Source organism: Oncorhynchus keta, chromosome 31, assembly GCF_023373465.1.
Source record: "Oncorhynchus keta strain PuntledgeMale-10-30-2019 chromosome 31, Oket_V2, whole genome shotgun sequence".
In the NCBI taxonomy this organism is placed as follows: Eukaryota; Metazoa; Chordata; class Actinopteri; order Salmoniformes; family Salmonidae; genus Oncorhynchus; species Oncorhynchus keta.
In genome coordinates, this window is record NC_068451.1 from 10,732,035 (window position 1) to 10,750,214 (window position 18,180).

General features: G+C 43.0%; 1 protein-coding gene across 2 annotated transcripts in view; it reads left to right on the plus strand.

Annotated features, from left to right (window-relative positions):
• Nucleotides 1-1,550: 1,550 nt before the first annotated feature.
• Nucleotides 1,551-18,180, plus strand: part of LOC118364392 (raftlin-like) — a 79,902-nt gene continuing 63,272 nt past the window's right edge. For both annotated transcript variants that reach the window (XM_035745895.2, XM_035745896.2), the window contains exons 1-2: nucleotides 1,551-2,001; nucleotides 12,323-12,489. In XM_035745895.2, the coding sequence (XP_035601788.1) occupies nucleotides 12,345-12,489 (145 nt within the window). In that variant the 5' untranslated portion in view covers nucleotides 1,551-2,001; nucleotides 12,323-12,344. The remainder of the gene's footprint in view (nucleotides 2,002-12,322; nucleotides 12,490-18,180) is intronic.

Consider the following 18,180-nt stretch of genomic DNA (forward strand, 5'->3'; position numbering starts at 1 on the left):
TGTCATCTAGATGGACAAAGGAATGCTTCTCAGCCAATTTGTTAGCTAAAATGTGATGACTCACTTGCGATAAACTGAGATTCCTTGTGATTTCTGCCTTCCATGTAAACTCCCCTTGTCTACTGACTTCTCCAGGGCAATGGCATCTTTCTCAAGGCATTGCCTCTGGTCCTTCGTTTCAGCAATTAAGTCAGAGACACACTGAGACGCACGAAAACGGATGGAATCGTATATGACGTACATCATTTTCCGTCAAAAGTACAACTCAAGTGAACTATTTTCGGACGATTTGCCGCCATCAAAAGACAGACTCTCTCATTCGTTAACAGATGAGCATTGGTTCCATCTGAATTACTCAGACAACAGTGTGTTGCCAATTCTGGTGGCAACATCTGAACTGTCCAGCAATGTTTTTGCTGCTCCATGAGAGAATAGTATCCTCAATGATGCAAGAGCCCCACATGTACACAGCAGACCCAACGCTGACGTCCCATAAATGATCTGTCCCATCCACCTGCACAGTGGTGTAAAATACTTAAGAAGAAATGCTTTAAAGTACTACTTTAAGTTGTTTTTTGGGGTATCTGTACTTTACTATTTATATTTTGGACAACTTTTAATTTTCTTTAGGAGTGGAGTAAAAGTATGTAATTTTTCCCTGACACCTAAAAGTTACATTTTGAATGCTTAGCAGGACAGGACAATTGTCAAATTCACACCCCTGGTCATATCTACTGCCACTGATCTGGCGGACTCACTGAACACAAATGCTTTGTTTGCAAATTGAGCGTTGTTGAGTATCTGGCTATCCCTAAATTTAAATACACATTGTGCCATCTTGGTTTGCTTAATATAAGGAATTTGAAATGATTTATACTTTTCCTTTTGATACTTAAGGATATTTTAGCAATTACATTTCATTTTGATACTTAAGTATATTTAAAACCTGTTTTCCACCACTGCACCTGCATAAAGAATATCTTCCATGTTACGTTGCAATCGCTTTCCCCTGTTGTTTTGCTTCAATGTTCGCTTCTGTCAAAATCCCTGGTTTCTGTGTCAGACAACTGTCTCCAGAGCAGTGGTCCCTCTCACAGCCTGGTGTGAATAATGAATATGCAGCTATAGGGGGCCTCGACAGGATCATATTAAATATGTATAGTCACCACAGAAGTGCTGACACAACAACTTACCCACCAAAACATTCTCACACCCTGTACCCTACCCATAGTCAACCCCACCAAATTCTCAAGGAATACACTAGTATGTATAATACATCATATCTCTCCTTGAAATTAGCATTTTTATTTTCCATCCTTCTGTCTCCCCAGCTCTTTCTCCACTTTTACTCCTTGTACACCCTTTCTTGTTTCCTCACCTCTCCTCATTTCGCCTTCTCTCTCTCTGGCATCCCCCCACCCTTCCCTCTCGCCCTCCCTCTTTCCTCCAGCCTCATCCTCAGATGGATTCTTCAGTCAGTCGACTGGAACTGGTGCGTCTCCCGGAGAAGCCTTGAGTGAGTGAAAGAGAGGGAGAGGGAAAGATAGAGGGGTGGAGGGGCTGCGCCGAACAGAGGTTGGGTCAGAGAGAGAGAGAGATAGAGGAGGTAGATATGTGACAGGATGTGGTTTCCCTGAGCTTGCAGAACATAGCCGAGGCATACTTTGAGCATGACCTAAACGCACGCGATCAAAGTGTTTGCTGCGCACCGTTAGCTAGTGAGCCTCTGGCGAGGATCGAACAAGCTGGCAGAGCTACTGATCCCATCCAGATTTTAGTCTTCTTGCTGTCTTTTTCCCCTCTTTGACCCGAAAGCCTCTGTTCGAGCTGTATCTGCAGGACCTGAGTGAAGAATCGCAGAGGAGCTGAGCGTGGACTGTTGCGCGGTGGTGTTCTCCTGTCAGTAGAATGTGTGTGTTTGTTCGGGGAGCCGTTCCAGTGGCTTTCTCTTGATCTCAACAGTAAACTTTCCAACTCCTGTAGTCAACAGCTTCTGATCAGGTAACTCCCTTTTCTTTCTACTTTAACTTAGATGTGTTTACCACTAGTCTACATCGTTATTTCTCAAGGCTTGAGAAAATAAATATGTAACCTACAGGAAAAGACACTGATAAAGACAGACTGTACATCTCTTTGGACAGAAGTCACAGACAACTTAGTGTTCTGGTTGCTTATAGCATAACAACCGTTCAGAGGCAGATTAATGAGGATGAATGCATCAGTCAAGGGATGCCGCAAGCCACAAGTTTGGCTTGTGTGCAATGTCTTACAAGAAACTCCTGATCACCAACCACACTCCTCCCATACACACCCACGCATGCACACAAACGTGCGCGCGCATACACACATAAACACTTTCTTATGCTCAGAGCAGTAATCGTGTTGATCAATGAGCTGGTTGGTTTGAAGTCACATTCTTTTTTTTAAATGTATTTTTATTTTTTTAGTTCACCTTTATTTAACCAGGTAGGCTAGTTGAGAACAAGTTCTCATTTACTACTGCGACCTGGCCAAGATAAAGCAAAGCAGTGCAACACAAACAACACAGAGTTACACATGGAGTAAAACAAATGTACAGTCAATAACACAATCTAAAAATCATTATACAGTGGGTGCAAATGTAGTAAGATTAGGGAGATAAGGCATTAAATAGGCCATAGTGGCAAAATAATTGCAATTTAGCATTAACACTAGAGTGATAGATGTGCAGAAGATGAATGTGCAAGAAGAGATACTGGGGTGCAAAGGAGCAAAAAATAATAACAGTATGGGGATGAGGTAGGTGGGTGGGCTATTTACAGATGGGCTGTGTACAGGTGCAATGATTGGTAAGCTGCTCTGACAGCTGATGCTTAAAGTTAGTGAGGGAGATATAAGATTCCAGCTTCAGTGATTCTTGCAATTCGTTCCAGTCATTGGCAGCAGAGAACTAGAAGTGTGGTACCAGAGGGGTGAGAATGCCAAAAATGTCTACCTAGCTCCAATCACTGAACCCTGATGGCATTTCAAGATGTGCTTGACATACAGTATTAAACCTTAGGCTCTACTGCAGAGAGAGAGAGAGAGTGTGAGTGTGTTTGCCAGTGTGAGAGAAAGCAAGAGCGAGGGAGGGACAAAGTAGAGCGAACGAGTTGAAGGATGTGAGAAGGGATAAGAGGTTGGGAGAAAGGAGAAGAGGGCATGAGAGAGGAATGCACACAGACAGGAAGAGTGAGAAGGAATGAGAGAGAGCGTTAAGGGAGTGAGTGAGGAAGAGAGAGAGTTTGAGTGAACTGTTAATCAGTTCCAGCTGGTTGGTTGTGAGGGCTGGGCTGTTAACCCTATATTGTTGCTGGGTCACGAGCTAGCACACACACACACACACGCACGCGCACGCGCACACACACACACACACACACACACACACACACACACACACACACACACACACACACACACACACACACACACACACACACACACACACACACACACACACACACACACACACACACACACACACACACAGGGAAGCACTTTTCACCAGGAACCCCCAAATGACTGCATCACAGACTCGCCACAACCCAAATATAACTGGCCAGCCCTGAATGGGAAAGTCATTGTGGTATCTGCTCCATGCTGTAGGCCTCATTTGAAACAGAGAATAATAGATGGGACAAAAGGTGAAGCGAGGGAGCCGGAGCAGAAACAGTTTCATGACATAATTACGGTGTTAAATTGAATACTCGCCTGATATAATCTATAAGGCCTACATAGTAGGAACTCACTATTGTGTGTTTCATAAAGTTGATCATGTTCACAGATTTTCGGAACATTGACTTCTGTCGTCCAGCTGCGTTTACGTTCAAACTTCCATTTTAATCCAGTTCCCACATGTCTGATATTGGACCAGGGTGTAGAGATTGATCTGGTCCTGAGTTGAATTTGAATTTAATTGGCTTGAATAGAATTGGAAAGTCTTGCTTGATTTTAAACCGTTTCCGTTTAACGGAATTCAGCCAACTTTGCCAGCATCTTACCAGAATCTCCCCAGAAGCGGCCTGATGCTAATTTAAATACATGTATACAAAATTAACCGATTTAGTAATTTTAAATATTACTATTATACATTTTATACATACAAATTATACCCACCCATCCACGAAAAAATTGTGTTTCAGCGTGCCTGTGCCTGGCCCACCACAGGAGTCGCTACAGCGCGATGGGACAAGGACATCCTGGCCGGCCAAACCCTCCCCTAACTCAATTGTGCGTCGCCTCATGGGTCTCCCTGTTGCAGCCGGCACAGGTCTCGAACCAGCATCTGTAGCAGCGCAGTTTGCACTGCGGTGCAGTGTCTTAGACTGCAGCGCCGCTCAGGAGGCTCCATCCACAAAGATTTTAATGCTTATCAATTGCCTTGCAAAAAGTATCAAAATACTCAAATACTACTAGGACTCTTAAAGAATTTCATTTAATTGTTCATTGTATTTTTTGATCACAGACACAATGAGAAAATATGGAAATATCAATAATTAAATGTTAATTATATAAAGCAGCCTGTGTAATCATCTGCCAGAGAGTAGCCCCCAATCGGCCCAAGCTTCAAGTAATATATATGGGCCAGATAACTCTCACTGGAATCAGTCTGAGGCCCAAGTAATACATTTGGGCCAGAAAACTCACACCGGAATCGGCCCGAGCTCAAACCCACATCCTAGCCACAAGTAATACTGCCGAAGGCGGCCCAGACTCGGGCCACATGACGTCGGCCATGTCTGACTCTCAACCGAGTGCCCCGACTCTCAGCCGGAATTGTCCCAGATTCACTGTGCTTGCTGGGATAGTACTTGAACATAGTTTTGTCTTCCAATAAAACATATTTTAAACAAGAACCAAAACTGAGAATTACTGAAATAATATTTCCATATTGAAAGACTCTACACACACACACAATTCCACACATACTCTATTTATCCCTATTTGCCTCCTTACAAGTACCTACCCACCGTATTTTAGGCCTTTTGGGTAAACAGCTTAGCCTGATTACTTGCTGAAAGATGACGGGTAATTCTTTGCACTTCTCCTGACAGCGATGACAGTCTAAATGGATTATACTCTTGCATAAGCATCACATCTATGTCCTTTGAAATGCTTCGGTACATGATCTGTGGCAAAGATTGTACCTTTTTCTTTCTTTAGTGATGGGCTTTTGAAGAGACCAATTTATTCAAGCCTTTGGCATAGCCTGAAAGTACTTAGAATGGATATTAAGAGAAATCCCTTTGCTGGAAGGAAAACATGGTGGTATGCAGTATTCACTTGTTTTGTAGTCGCTAAGCGAGGAAGAAAACTTCCCTTTGATACTGCTTTTCTCGAAGGAAAATTGACTGGGTGGTCAAGAACTGCAGCAGTATTGATCAAGTAATGTTCAAGGACTTGTCGATACTGTATCTGAAAAGCAAAACTTTTCTTCAGTTGGTTGTAATAAATAAAATGGCCCGCCTCCAGCAAGTTTGCATGAAAACAATGAGTCATTCCTTGAAATCTCTGTGCCTATGTTTTGGAAAATATAATATTATTAACCAGATTTTCCTCTTTCGCAATGTTATTTCCATTCTTGCTGTGTGCCATTCACTTTAGCCATGATCGGACTCATCCATTGCAATGTTTATGCATGATAGATTTAGAAATGCGTTGAGTTCAGGGTATTGTATAAAACCCAGAGTGAAGAGATTATACATACTTTATCAAGATAACGACTGTCAAACAAAGCAAATGCAAAATGCAGACCTGAAAGACAGAGACTGGGAGGAAATTAGAGAGAAGACCTTACAGGCAGTGAGAGAAAGAGAAGGGAGAGACGAGAGCTTAGCCCTTGGAGAGAGGAAAATAGAGATATTGGTGTCTATTATTCCCCTGAGAGGGGAAGTAGTTCTAAAGGGGCTGGTTCCCATGGCAATAGCTCCCTACAGTACATGTGTGTCTGGGTGCAGCATATGTAGCCGGCTGTGCCCAGGCCTTGAGACGATAGAGGGATGGCTTGGCTGGAACCAGATCGAACCAACCACCGGGCCAGCCAGGACACTCAGCCTTGAAGCACTGGAGAGGCTCAAGCAGACGCTTGTTTACTACACTCTGTTTTTACCAGCACTTATCTCCCCTCATCTTTCAGCAAGGCTCTTTCATTATGTGTGTCATTATGTCTTGTCCTTGGAGATTTATATTGAATGTAATAAACTGTGTCTAGCTGTGGGTTTTCAAAAAAGCTATTCCAGTTTTCAGAGAAGCCCCAGTATTTGGGATTGCGCTATGGTCATTGTTTTCATCTTAACTACAGGGCTTTCAAGCTATGTAATATTAGAACTGGTCTAATTGTTTTTGTTGCTGTAGTATGGTCACCAACGCAACCTAAATCCCAGCCCACCTCTGTTTTTCCTCTGTCGGACCCCTTGCTCCTATCCTCCTTGTCCACTGTCCCGCCCAGGTGAGAAGCCAAGGAAGGAAGGAGGGAGGAAGTCCAAACAGGGAATGGCCCTGCTCCGGGCCCCTGAGAGCACTCTCCCCCCTGAGTGGACAACACAGCAGCTGCCAGGAAACTGCGCCTTTTGCACAACTGCTTTATTTGTCACATTTAAGAACCGGGGTAATCGGGGTTACTGTAGGTAGACACAGGCAGAAGTCCGGGGTAGAGATGAAGGCAATGTAAGAGATGGCCGTGTTTTAAAAAGCGTCTGCCCCTGAAAACCAACTTCTTAGTTTTGAATACAGCCTGCCTATGCGGCATCGATTGGAGTCAAACATTTATTCGATTGTCATGTCCGCTGCATTTCTTAATGACCAAGCCGAAAAACAAGGCCAAATCAGGAAGTTCAGCCGCCCTTTAAGTTTGGAGATGGATAACTCTTCCTCTAATCTAGCGGTCACCAACCTTTTCTGAGTGAAGATCACTTTCTAAGTCAAAATGCAAGCCTAGATCTACCACTCAGATTTTTTTTAACATGACTTAAATAACGTAAGCCTATGCAACATTACCCAATTAAAAACAGTACTGTAGCAATGAGGTTTGTGCAGTGGGCTATAGGACCCAAACATTGTCACTGCATATTGGCTATGCTTGAATTACCCTGACAATGTTGTTCTCAGACCATTTTGGAATTATATTTCAAATGAGGTATATGATCACACTGGTAGTAGATCATTTGTTGTATTACTTGTGAGCCACAGCTGAGTAAAGCATAATAATTGGTTTCTATATTTTTGATTGATTTATTACTGGACTGATGGTCAGTTTGAGGGGAGAGAAGGAGCAGCGGTGAGGCTGCCTCTCACCCGACTCATCGACCTTCGCTCTCTCTCCCTCCACCGAGAAAAGGGGACACAGTCTTCCAGCTGATTGGCGAAACTCAAGTCACACTGCATTATTTTTGCCTCATACACAAATTCATGTTATTCCTATGACCAGAGAAAGTGAAATATTCCTCCTTATTAAAAAACGACACAAGCCGCTAATAATAACAACACAAGCTTATCGTAACACTTTTCTAACATTGTACTCATTCATTGCAGCTGCAGTGCTGGTTGTAGCATGAGTGGAAGTAGGGAAAACGCGCATTTATGACAAAAGTGTTGAACAAAGTTTTGAGTTTTGACAGTGCTGAATAAACATGAACTTCCTCATAAAAACAGCAGCTCTATGCTGTATTTTTTGGGTTTTGAAAGTTTTGAAATCTCAGAGTACCAATCTCAGAGTAGCAACTTTGCTGTGTGTGTGAGGCTTTTTACAGTCTATGGCTCGAGGAAACTGTGCAGCCACAGTGATCTGAGCTATCTGATTGGTCAGCGGTAGACCTATAGGCGCACTTGATTTGCTCTCTGGGCATGTCGGGTAGGCAGAGTTCTACCTTCAGATATCCCGGCACTATGCCTGCTGAATCATGGTGCACCTACCGGCAACGGCGCAAAACAAATCAAATAAAAAAATAGGAACACAAGGCTTTATCGTTGGGTTTTTTACTGAAATGTTTGGTGATCAACTTAGAATCCGATCAAACGGTTGGTGACCACTTCTCCAATCCTTTCTAGTCCAAATAGATCTTTTCATCACAAGTTGAGCTTTGTTCTCATGGATTTGTGTCTTTACATGACACTTCCAAGAAGACAAATTATTTTATGATTAGATAGCATGATGGAAAGATAATGAATCATCATCACTCGTTATATTGTTGCCCATATCTGATCCAACCAAATATTTACAGAATCATCGTACATTATTAACTCATGTATTAAGTTTACTCCCACGCAGATATAACATACATTCTGTGCTAAGCAACTGTGGAGACGTTGGAAGGTTATGAAGGATGTTTAACCATTGAATTCTATATTTATTAAGGATCTACTCTTCCCAGGGTCCAGCCCCATTAAGACAGTTATATTCCGTTCCGAACAGGTTCATGGCTAACAAACATGACTTTCTAAACTGAACAAAAATAGAAATGCAACATGTAAAGTGTTGGTCCCATGTTTCATGAGCTGAAATAAAAGATCCCAGAAATGTTTCATAAGCACAAAAAGCTTATTTCTCTGTTTGTGAGTGTTTATCCTTTGCCAAGATAATCCATCCACCTGACAGGTGTGGCATATCAAGAAGCTGATTAAACAGCATGATCATGACACAGGTGCACCTTGTGCTGGGAATAATAAAATGCCACTAAAATGTGCAGTTTTGTCACACAACACAATGTCACAAATGTCTCAAGTTTTGAGGGAGCGTGCAATTGGCTTGCTGACTGCAGAAATTTCCACCAGAGCTGTTGCCAGATAATTTCATGTTGATTTTTCTACCATAAGCAATGTCGTTTTATAGAATTTGGCAGTACGTCCAACCGGTGTCACAACCGCAGACCATGTGTAACCACGCAAGCCCAGGACCTCCAAATCCGACTTCTTCAAATAAAATAAAATGTTATTTGTCACATGCGCCGAAGGTGTAGACCTTACTGTGCAATGTTTACTTACAAGCCCTTAACCAACAATGTATGGTCTGAGACCAGCCCCAGACGGCTGAAGAAACTGTTGGTTTTCATAACCAAATCATTTCTGCTCAAACTATCAGAAACCATCTCAGGGAAGCTCAACTGCATGCACGTCATCCTCACCAGGGTCTTGACCTGACTGCAGTGTCCAACTCCTAACCATCGATGGCCACTGGCATGCTAGAGATGTGTGCTCTTGATGAATCCCGGTTTCAACTGTACCTGGCAGATGGCAGACAATGTCTATGGCGTGGTGTGGGCGAGCGGTTTGCTGATGTCAACGTTGTGATCAGAGTGTCCCATGATGGAGGTGGGGTTATGGTATGGGCAGGTATAAACTGCGGACAACAAACACATTAGCATTTTATTGATTGCAATTTGAATGCACAGAGGTACTGTGACAAGATCCTGAAGCCTATTGTCATGCCATATATCTGCCGCCATCATCCCAGTTCTTCCATGGCCTGCGTACTCACCAGACATGTCACCCATTGAGCATGTTTGGGATGCTCTGGATCAACGTTTACCACAGCGTGTTCCAGTTCCCACCAATATCCGCCAATGAAGAGGAGTGGGACAACACTCCACAGACCACACTCAACAGCCTGATCAACTCAATGCGAAGGAGATGCGTTGCAAGAAGCAAATGGTGGTCACACCAGATACTGACTGGCTTTTTGATCCACGCCCCTACCTTGTTTATTAAGGTATCTGTGACTAACAGATGCATATGTATTCCCAGTCATGTGAAATCCACAGCTTAGGGTCCCCAAAAAATATTTAAATTGACTAATTTCTTTTATATGAACTGTAAAATCATTTAAATTGTTGCATGTTGCGTTTATTTTGTTCGGTGTATATCCATCCTATTTAAGTACATCCAGTTACAACAAACCCTTTGGACTTCTATAACATCTTGCCTTACAAAGTCTTATCGAGTAAAACCTCAAATGCAATTAACTCCAAACAAAAGAAGGAAAGAAACAGTGAACCGATCGTTACTAATTCAGCAAAGAATCAATGCCTTTCTGTTTTTCTGACAATATCGAGCCGTTATTTGGACTGTTGGTGTAACCCAAACTCCCTCGCTGTCAGTCTGAAAAGCAGAGGAGATTAACCAAAGCAGGCCCATAGAGGCAGAGCTCAGACAGAGCATGCTCAGAACATGCACCTCGATTCTGAGGAGACGTTTGAGAGGGAAAACAGTCCCTCTGAAAATCATAAACATCTCACACTTCTTCTGTCAACTCTAAGAATACCCTGGCCTCGCCTCACTCTCCCCGTTGGTCTCCAGGAGCTATACGAATAAGAGCCCCTACGTTTTTCTAAAATGTTCAGCCTTTTGTTTTTCTCTCTTCTTTTGTTCAGACTTCTTCTGCCTTTCCTGTACATTACATTACGGAGCCTCTCTCCGGAGTTCACTGGAACTTAGACAGAGCACATCTGAGATAATATTAAAAACTATGGATATTTTACTGTAGTATTCGCCTGTTTTCTTTGATGACAGAAAAATGGTGATGTCATTGAGCCGAGCTGCTTTAGAGTTCAGTCCTGGGGGGCTGTTTTGGAGAAATTGAATACTTTTAGGGAAATGGAAGATCTGTTTTTTTGTTTTTTGGGGGATTTGAAATGTGTGCTCTTGATTTTGGAGCTGAGGCATGAGCCCCAGTTTAAAGACAGAAGAAATTACACAATTCCCGGAGATGACTCGCCGAGTTCTATTTTAAACATTTAAAAACCAATTTTAAAACTTCTTTGAAGCATATTTACAAAAATACAAAACATCAGATCCTGCAAACATTCCTTGTATTCACTGGTGTACTACACGCCCTGCAGCCACTGCAAGGCAGGACATAAGCCATGGCAAAATGTGTAGAATAGCAGGAAATATGCTTAAAGAATGCTTAAGTGTCTCAGCCTCATTGCAAAATGTGTAGAATAGTATGAGATGGTCAATAAAACTGTGGTATGCCACTGCTTGTATTAACTTGAAAGCCATTGCCTGTATTGTTATAAATTATACATGTTATGCACACGCATGACATTTATTAAAAAGAGACAAAGATTATAGGTGATACACACATTTCATTTCATAATACAAACACGGATATCTATGTAGGTGTGGTGGAAGACAGTGGCTCTCGTGACAATACTTTTGAATCTCTGTCATCTCCCTCTTCTTGTCACTTCTATTCAACAGGGTCTAATTACAGTGGCCTATCTCTCCAGACTCTACTTGCCATGCATTACCTAACTTGTCTCTCTAGCGAACAATCTCCAACCAGCCACCCATTTCCTCTTTTTCCCTTGATTGATTCTCACCTTTTCATTCTTCCTGCTCACCTCATTAACAGAGCACCGGTTCGCTCCTGTCCCCCCCCCCCTATCCTCCTGTCTCCGCCACGGCCTCTTGGATTAGTCCGCTGGCGAAGCCCGGAACGGCGTATAATTAGAGGGGAACATAATACAGTGCGTTCCTCATCAGCTGGGGGGCCGGCGCCCCCTGGAACCCCCATCACACCCTCCCGGGTTTAATCAGCAGAGCACAATGTGATATTACCTGTGCCAGCCTGAGCCAATGGAGATGCAGCACCGCTGTCACAAGCCATTTGGGTGACTCCCGGTGCACAGGCTCTTTAGAGGCCCCTTTCCATAGTCTTTCACGGTTGTCTCTGTTAATTTGTCCCCCAGGGAACGAGGGCTCCGGAACCCATGAAAAATCAAGCTCATTTATGCCTTATTTATTTATTTATTTGGAGCCGCTTATCCAGCATGTTTTTATTTATTGTATTTCCCTCTGAGACTCCCTTGGGGCCCCATACGTGAGGTGTGTGTGTGTGTGTGTAGGTGTGTGTGATAGAGAGATTAATCCATCTCTCCCTAAATTGAACATGTCTTATGCTTTGGGGACTGGTGTCCAGTTTCACACACACACAAGCATCAGGTAGCCTAGCAGTTAGAGCGTTGGGCTAGTAACCAAAAGGTTGCTAGTTTAAATCCCAGAGCCAACAAGGTGATGGCAGACCCTGGCCGTGACCCCACTCTTCAAGGGTGTCTCAAGGGGATTTAGGATATGCAAAAAAACTCATTTAAAATTCACAAGTGTATTAATAAACACGTGTACATGTGTGAAATAGGACAAATATATGAACCCACCTTATCACACACACACACACACACACACACACACACACACACACACACACACACACACACACACACACACACACACACACACACACACACACACACACACACACACACACACACACACACATCTCATTCTTCCCCATCTATTCCCTATGTAGGGTCCACACACACTCTGGGAAAATGGGCTGTGGACTGAGGAAGCTGAAGCCATCAGAGGAGAGCAGTCCAGGGAAGATCTACTCCACCCTGAAGAGACCACAGGTGGAGACCAAGGTGGGCGTAGCCTACACATACCAATACGTCGACTTCCTCGTCGGGAAAGATGGTAAGACATGCAACGTTTCAGAGACAATTCAGTGGTTATTTCTAAGCCGTTTGAAAAACATACTAAATCACTGTTACAGTATGAATACCAAATTATAATGTTTTCCAACTCTCTTTTTACACACCAAAGATATGCTGAACAATCATATTGTCCATCATCTTGTTCAAGTTCAGTACCAGAAATTAAACTGACATGCACTTCAACCACAGAACATGCTGCCCGCCGCCTCACACTTAGATTGAAATACATTCCTCCACCATAATAGACTCCATCTCCTTCTCCCACCTACTCACACACCCGCAGCCAACAGAGGCGTTTCTTGTTGCAATTTGAGGTGTTGATGAGATGCAAGCTGGGGTGTTGCTTCCTGAGACCTGCTCTGCTCATGGCTCAGGGGCGGGTATATGGGGCGAGCAGCAGAGACCTATGGAAGCTGGGGTGTTGCTTCCTGAGACCTGCTCTGCTCATGGCTCAGGAGCGGGTATATGGGGCGAGCAGCAGAGACCTATGGAAGCTGGGGTGTTGCTTCCTGAGACCTGCTCTGCTCATGGCTCAGGGGCGGGTATATGGGGCGAGCAGCAGAAACCTATGGAAGCTGGGGATAAATATAGCCATCACTTTATTTCCCTCCATGAGAAGTTACAATTCAAACAGTGTGAGTGGTGGTGTGCTGGTGGGAGATGCAGCCCTCTGGAGCCGGGAGAAGCTGGGAGATGTAGTGTGCTGTGTGTTGGCTGTGACAGTTTATTAGACTCCATTAGCTAGTCAATCTGACGGGGAGAGAATGGGCACTAAGATACACCATCTGGGTGTCTGGAGCTGTATGTGTGCATCTCTCTCTCTCTCTCCTCTTCCCCCCCACCCCCACTGGGTCTGTCTGACTGTCTCTCGCTAGCTCGCTCTTTCTCAGTTCTCTGCCTCGCTCTTTTTTAAAGCTGTGCCTGTTTATGTCTCCTAGGACTATACTGAGTCTGTGTAGTTGTGTCCCTGTAGTGTTTGGGTCTGTCTGAAAATCCTTACATTACCTAAGCAGTTTTTAGGGTAACTGTTGGGGGATAACTTACTGTATGTAATGATATTGTACCAGGCATGTGACTAGGCTACAGGGAGTTTCATAGTTCCTGCAACTCTTAGTGCTGTTTCCTACAAAATACACAACATTTCATATGATCACAGAAGTGCACTATACGTACTCATGGCTGTATATACTAACTGGCCTGTTTATTCCAATTACTTGGGTATAAGGCCTTTGTAATGTAAATGTGGCCTCTGTGTATCCGGGTTTATACTTTCTTGTTCTAAAAAGTGTTTTCGTCTCAGCAACAAGCTCTAACCAAACACTTTCAACTAATCAAATCTAGGAGAATTGAGGCAAAAAATGAGGACATTGGAAGATTACAAATGTTCTAGTTTATTTGTTTCCAATCATGTCCATAGCTCAATGTATCTCTAAAACAGGCACCATATAGCGCAGCCAGATACTTTTAGGGTGTTTTCACAAATGTAATTTGGTACCCTGGTTCGGTTTCCTGGAGCAATTCTACAGAATACGTTTTGCTTTCTCAAGACCTGAAAATACCAGTTTCAGGGTGCGATTATCAAGATGCACATTCTCCATGACGTTAGCAAGCTAGCGTGTTTACAACTGGGGAAGAAAGTTCCACGCAACTCGTGCTGCTGTGTCACGATATCTGGTACTCTGGTCCTGGATCTTGGTCCCGCTACTCACACAGGTCCAGGTTTCATTTCAGCCAGGGTTCGTTTGCGTTTCACACATGCTTTATAGCACGGATCAGGGTACCAAAACGCTCCAGGATCCGGATCATAAGGGAATATGTGAAAGCGCCCTTAAATGACCAAATGACAGGGGGCCATGTTGAGCCACATAAAGACCAGACCAAGGTATGAAGAGCAATGTCTCATGAGCTTTTAATAAACTGCCACTGTAAATACCAGGCAGCCTTAGCTAGCAAGCTATAACCCCAAGTTTTATGTAAGTATATTACTCACATTCACGAACATAGCCATGCTGCTACCTTTCATTTACCTCAGAAAATGGCTTTGAAACAAAGAGGCAAGAATTATTTGATATTAACACCATGGCCCCATAGGGAAAGGACAAACTGAGTGCTGTGCTAACCGGTGTGGAAAGAAACCATCTCTGTCCGTACACACATAGAAAGGCTCTTGGAGTGCCTGGCACGTATTTTATTTCCTAAAATGTGATTTCAAATGTTTAAAATGTCAAGAGGATGAAAAATTGAAAACACACTTATGTTAGTTTCCAGTAGACAGCATATAGCTACAGAGATTTTGTCCTTGAAATCAAATCCAGCTGACAGACGCACGCACGCACACACCATTTGATTTCATCTTGGCTCCAGACACATTATTTATATGCAAAACCCCCAGAGCCTGAAGTCCTCTTGTTAATATAAGCTTTCCTCACCGCTCCGTGTGACTGACATGTAGAAGCAGCGGCGTTCCGCCTGCTCTGATCGGAAGCAGGAATATGGAGCACGGAAATGAGAGGTCAGTGGAATTTTAGAACACCGTAGTGTGTTCTGAGTGGAGATTAGCCCCTGGATGCGGGGAGCCAGAATTTATCCCGGTTCACCACTCCGAGAGGGAGAATTGAACAGCGGTCGGTTCTCGGGGAATGACATTGAAGTGAATTCACGGTCATCAGGTTTTACTTTAGATTTCCATTATATTCTCATTGCATGGGTGAAGTGTTTGCATGGCACAAATCAAATCAAATCAAATGTTATTTGTCACATACACATGGTTAGCAGATGTTAGTGCGAGTGTAGCGAAATGCTTGTGCTTCTAGTTCCGACAATGCAGTAATAACCAACAAGTAATCTAGCTAACAATTCCAAAACTACTACCTTATAGACACAAGTGTAAGGGGATAAAGAATATGTACATAAAGATATATGAATGAGTGATGGTACAGAGCGGCATAGGCAAGATACAGTAGATGGTATTGAAAGCAGTATATACATATGAGATGAGTATGTAAACAAAGTGGCATAGTTAAAGTGGCTAGTGATACATGTATTACATAAGGATGCAGTAGATGATATAGAGTACAGTATATACGTATGCATATGAGATGAATAATGTAGGGTATGTAAACATTATATTAGGTAGCATTGTTTAAAGTGGCTAGTGATATATTTTACATAATTTCCCATCAATTCCCATTATTAAAGTGGCTGGAGTTGAGTCAGTGTGTTGGCAGCAGCCACTCAATGTTAGTGGTGGCTGTTTAACAGTCTGATGGCCTTGAGCTGGAAGCTGTTTTTCAGTCTCTCGGTCCCAGCTTTGATGCACCTGCACAGATGAAACATGCTCGATTCCAATCAACATGTTGTTTATAATGTAGATATGACCTAAACAGAAAAGACACACTTAGGGTAGATGTTAACCCCAACCACAGATCTAGGATCCCATGACCTAATCCTAACATTAGAGGTATGACAAATGAATGAGCCTGTAGGACTACTAATGATTATGGGTATTTTATATTCCAAGATACACTGATTTATTTAACTAGGCAATTCAGTTAAGAACAGATTTGTATTTACAATGACAGCCTAGGAACAGTGGGTTAAATGCCTTGTTCAGGGGCAAAACCAAAGATTTTGACCTTGTCAGCTCGGGGATTTGATCTAGCAACCTTCCTGTTACTAGTCCAAAGCTCTAACCACTAGGCTACCTGCCGCCCCATGTAGGATGCACATCTGCCTTAAAGTGTGAATGTACAGTTGAGTCGGAAATTTACATACGCTTAGGTTGGAGTCATTAAAACTCGCTTTTTCAACAAACTATAGTTTTGCAAGTCGGTTAGGACATCTACTTTGTGTATGACACAAGTCATTTTTGCAACAATTGTTAACAGACAGATTATTTCACTTATAATTCACTGTATCACAATTCCAGTGGGTCAAAAGTTACATACACTAAGTCGACTGTGCCTTTACACAGCTTGAGAAATTACAGAAAATTATGTCATGGCTTTAGAAGCTTCTGATATGCTAATTGACATCATTTGAGTCAATTGGAGGTGTACCTGTGGATGTATTTCAAGTCCTACCTTCATACGCAGTGCGTCTTTGCTTGACATCATGGGGAAATCAAAAGAAATCTGCCAAGACCTCAGAAAAAAAATTGTAGACCTCCATCTCCACATTGGTTCATCCTTGGGAGCAATTTCCAAACACCTGAAGGTACCACGTTCAACTGTACAAACAATAGTACGCAAGTATAAACACCATGGGACCACGCAGCCGTCATACCGCTCAGGAAAGAGACGTGCTCTGTCTCCTAGAGATGAACGTACTTTGGTGCGAAAAGTGCAAATCAATCCCAGAACAACAACAAAGGACCTTGTGAAGATGCTGGAGGAAACATGTGCAAAGTATCTATATCCACAGTAAAACGAGTCCTATATTGACATAACCTGAAAGGCCGCTCAGCAAGGAAGAAGCCACTGCTCCAAAACTGCCATAAAAAAAACAGAATTTGGTTTTTAACTGCACATGAGGACAAAGATCGTACTTTTTGGAGAAATGTCCTCTGGTCTGATGAAACAAAAGTAGAACTGCTTGGCCATAATGACCATCTTTATGTTTGGAGGAAAAAGGGGGATGCTTGCAAGCCGAAAAACGCCATCCCAACCGTGAAGCACAGGGGTAGCAGCATCATGTTGCGGAGGTGCTTTGCTGCAGGAGGGACTGGTGCACTTCACAAAATACATGGCATCATGAGGCAGGAAAATGATGTGGATATATTAAAGCAACATCTCCAGACATCAGTCAGGAAGTTAAAGCTGGGTCGCACATGGGTCTTCCAAATCAAGAATGACTGGCATACTTCAAAAGTTGTAGAAAAATGGCTTAAGAACAATAAAGTCAAGGTATTGGAGTGTCCATCACAAAGCCCTGACCTCAATCCTATAGACAATTTGTTGGCAGAACTGAAAAAGCATGTGCGAGCAAGGAGGCCTACAAACCGGACTCTGTTACACCAGCGCTGTCAGGAGGAATGGGCCAGAATTCACCCAACTTGTTGTGGGAAGCTTGTGGAAGGCTACCCAAAACATTTGACCCAAGTTAATCAATTTAAAGGCAATGCAACCAAATACTAATTGAGTGTATGTAAACTTCTGACCCACTGGGAATGTGATGAAAGAAATTAAAGTTGAAAGAAATCATTCTCTCTACTATTATTGACATTACTGACATTTCACATTCTTAAAATAAAGTGGTGATCCTAACTGACCTAAGACAGAGAATCTGTACTAGGATTAAATGTCCGGAATTGTGAAAAACTGAGTTTAAATTTATTTGGCTAAGGTGTATGTAAACTTCCGACTTCAACTGTAGACGTTGTGATAGCGATGGAAACCACTGATGTTACTGGTTGGATTAGCATACTCTGTCAATCAATAAACCACAGAAGGCTTTGGATAGCAGACAGCTCCTACTTGGTTAAATTTGTAACCAAATACACTGAGTGTACAAAACATTAAGAACACCTTCCTAATCTTGCGTTTGCACCCCCCTTTTCCCTCTGAATAGCCTCAATTCGTTGGGGCATGGACTCTACAAGGTGTCGAAAGCCTTCCACAGGGATGCTGGCCGATGTTGATGCAAATGCATCCCACGGTTGTGTCAAGTTGAC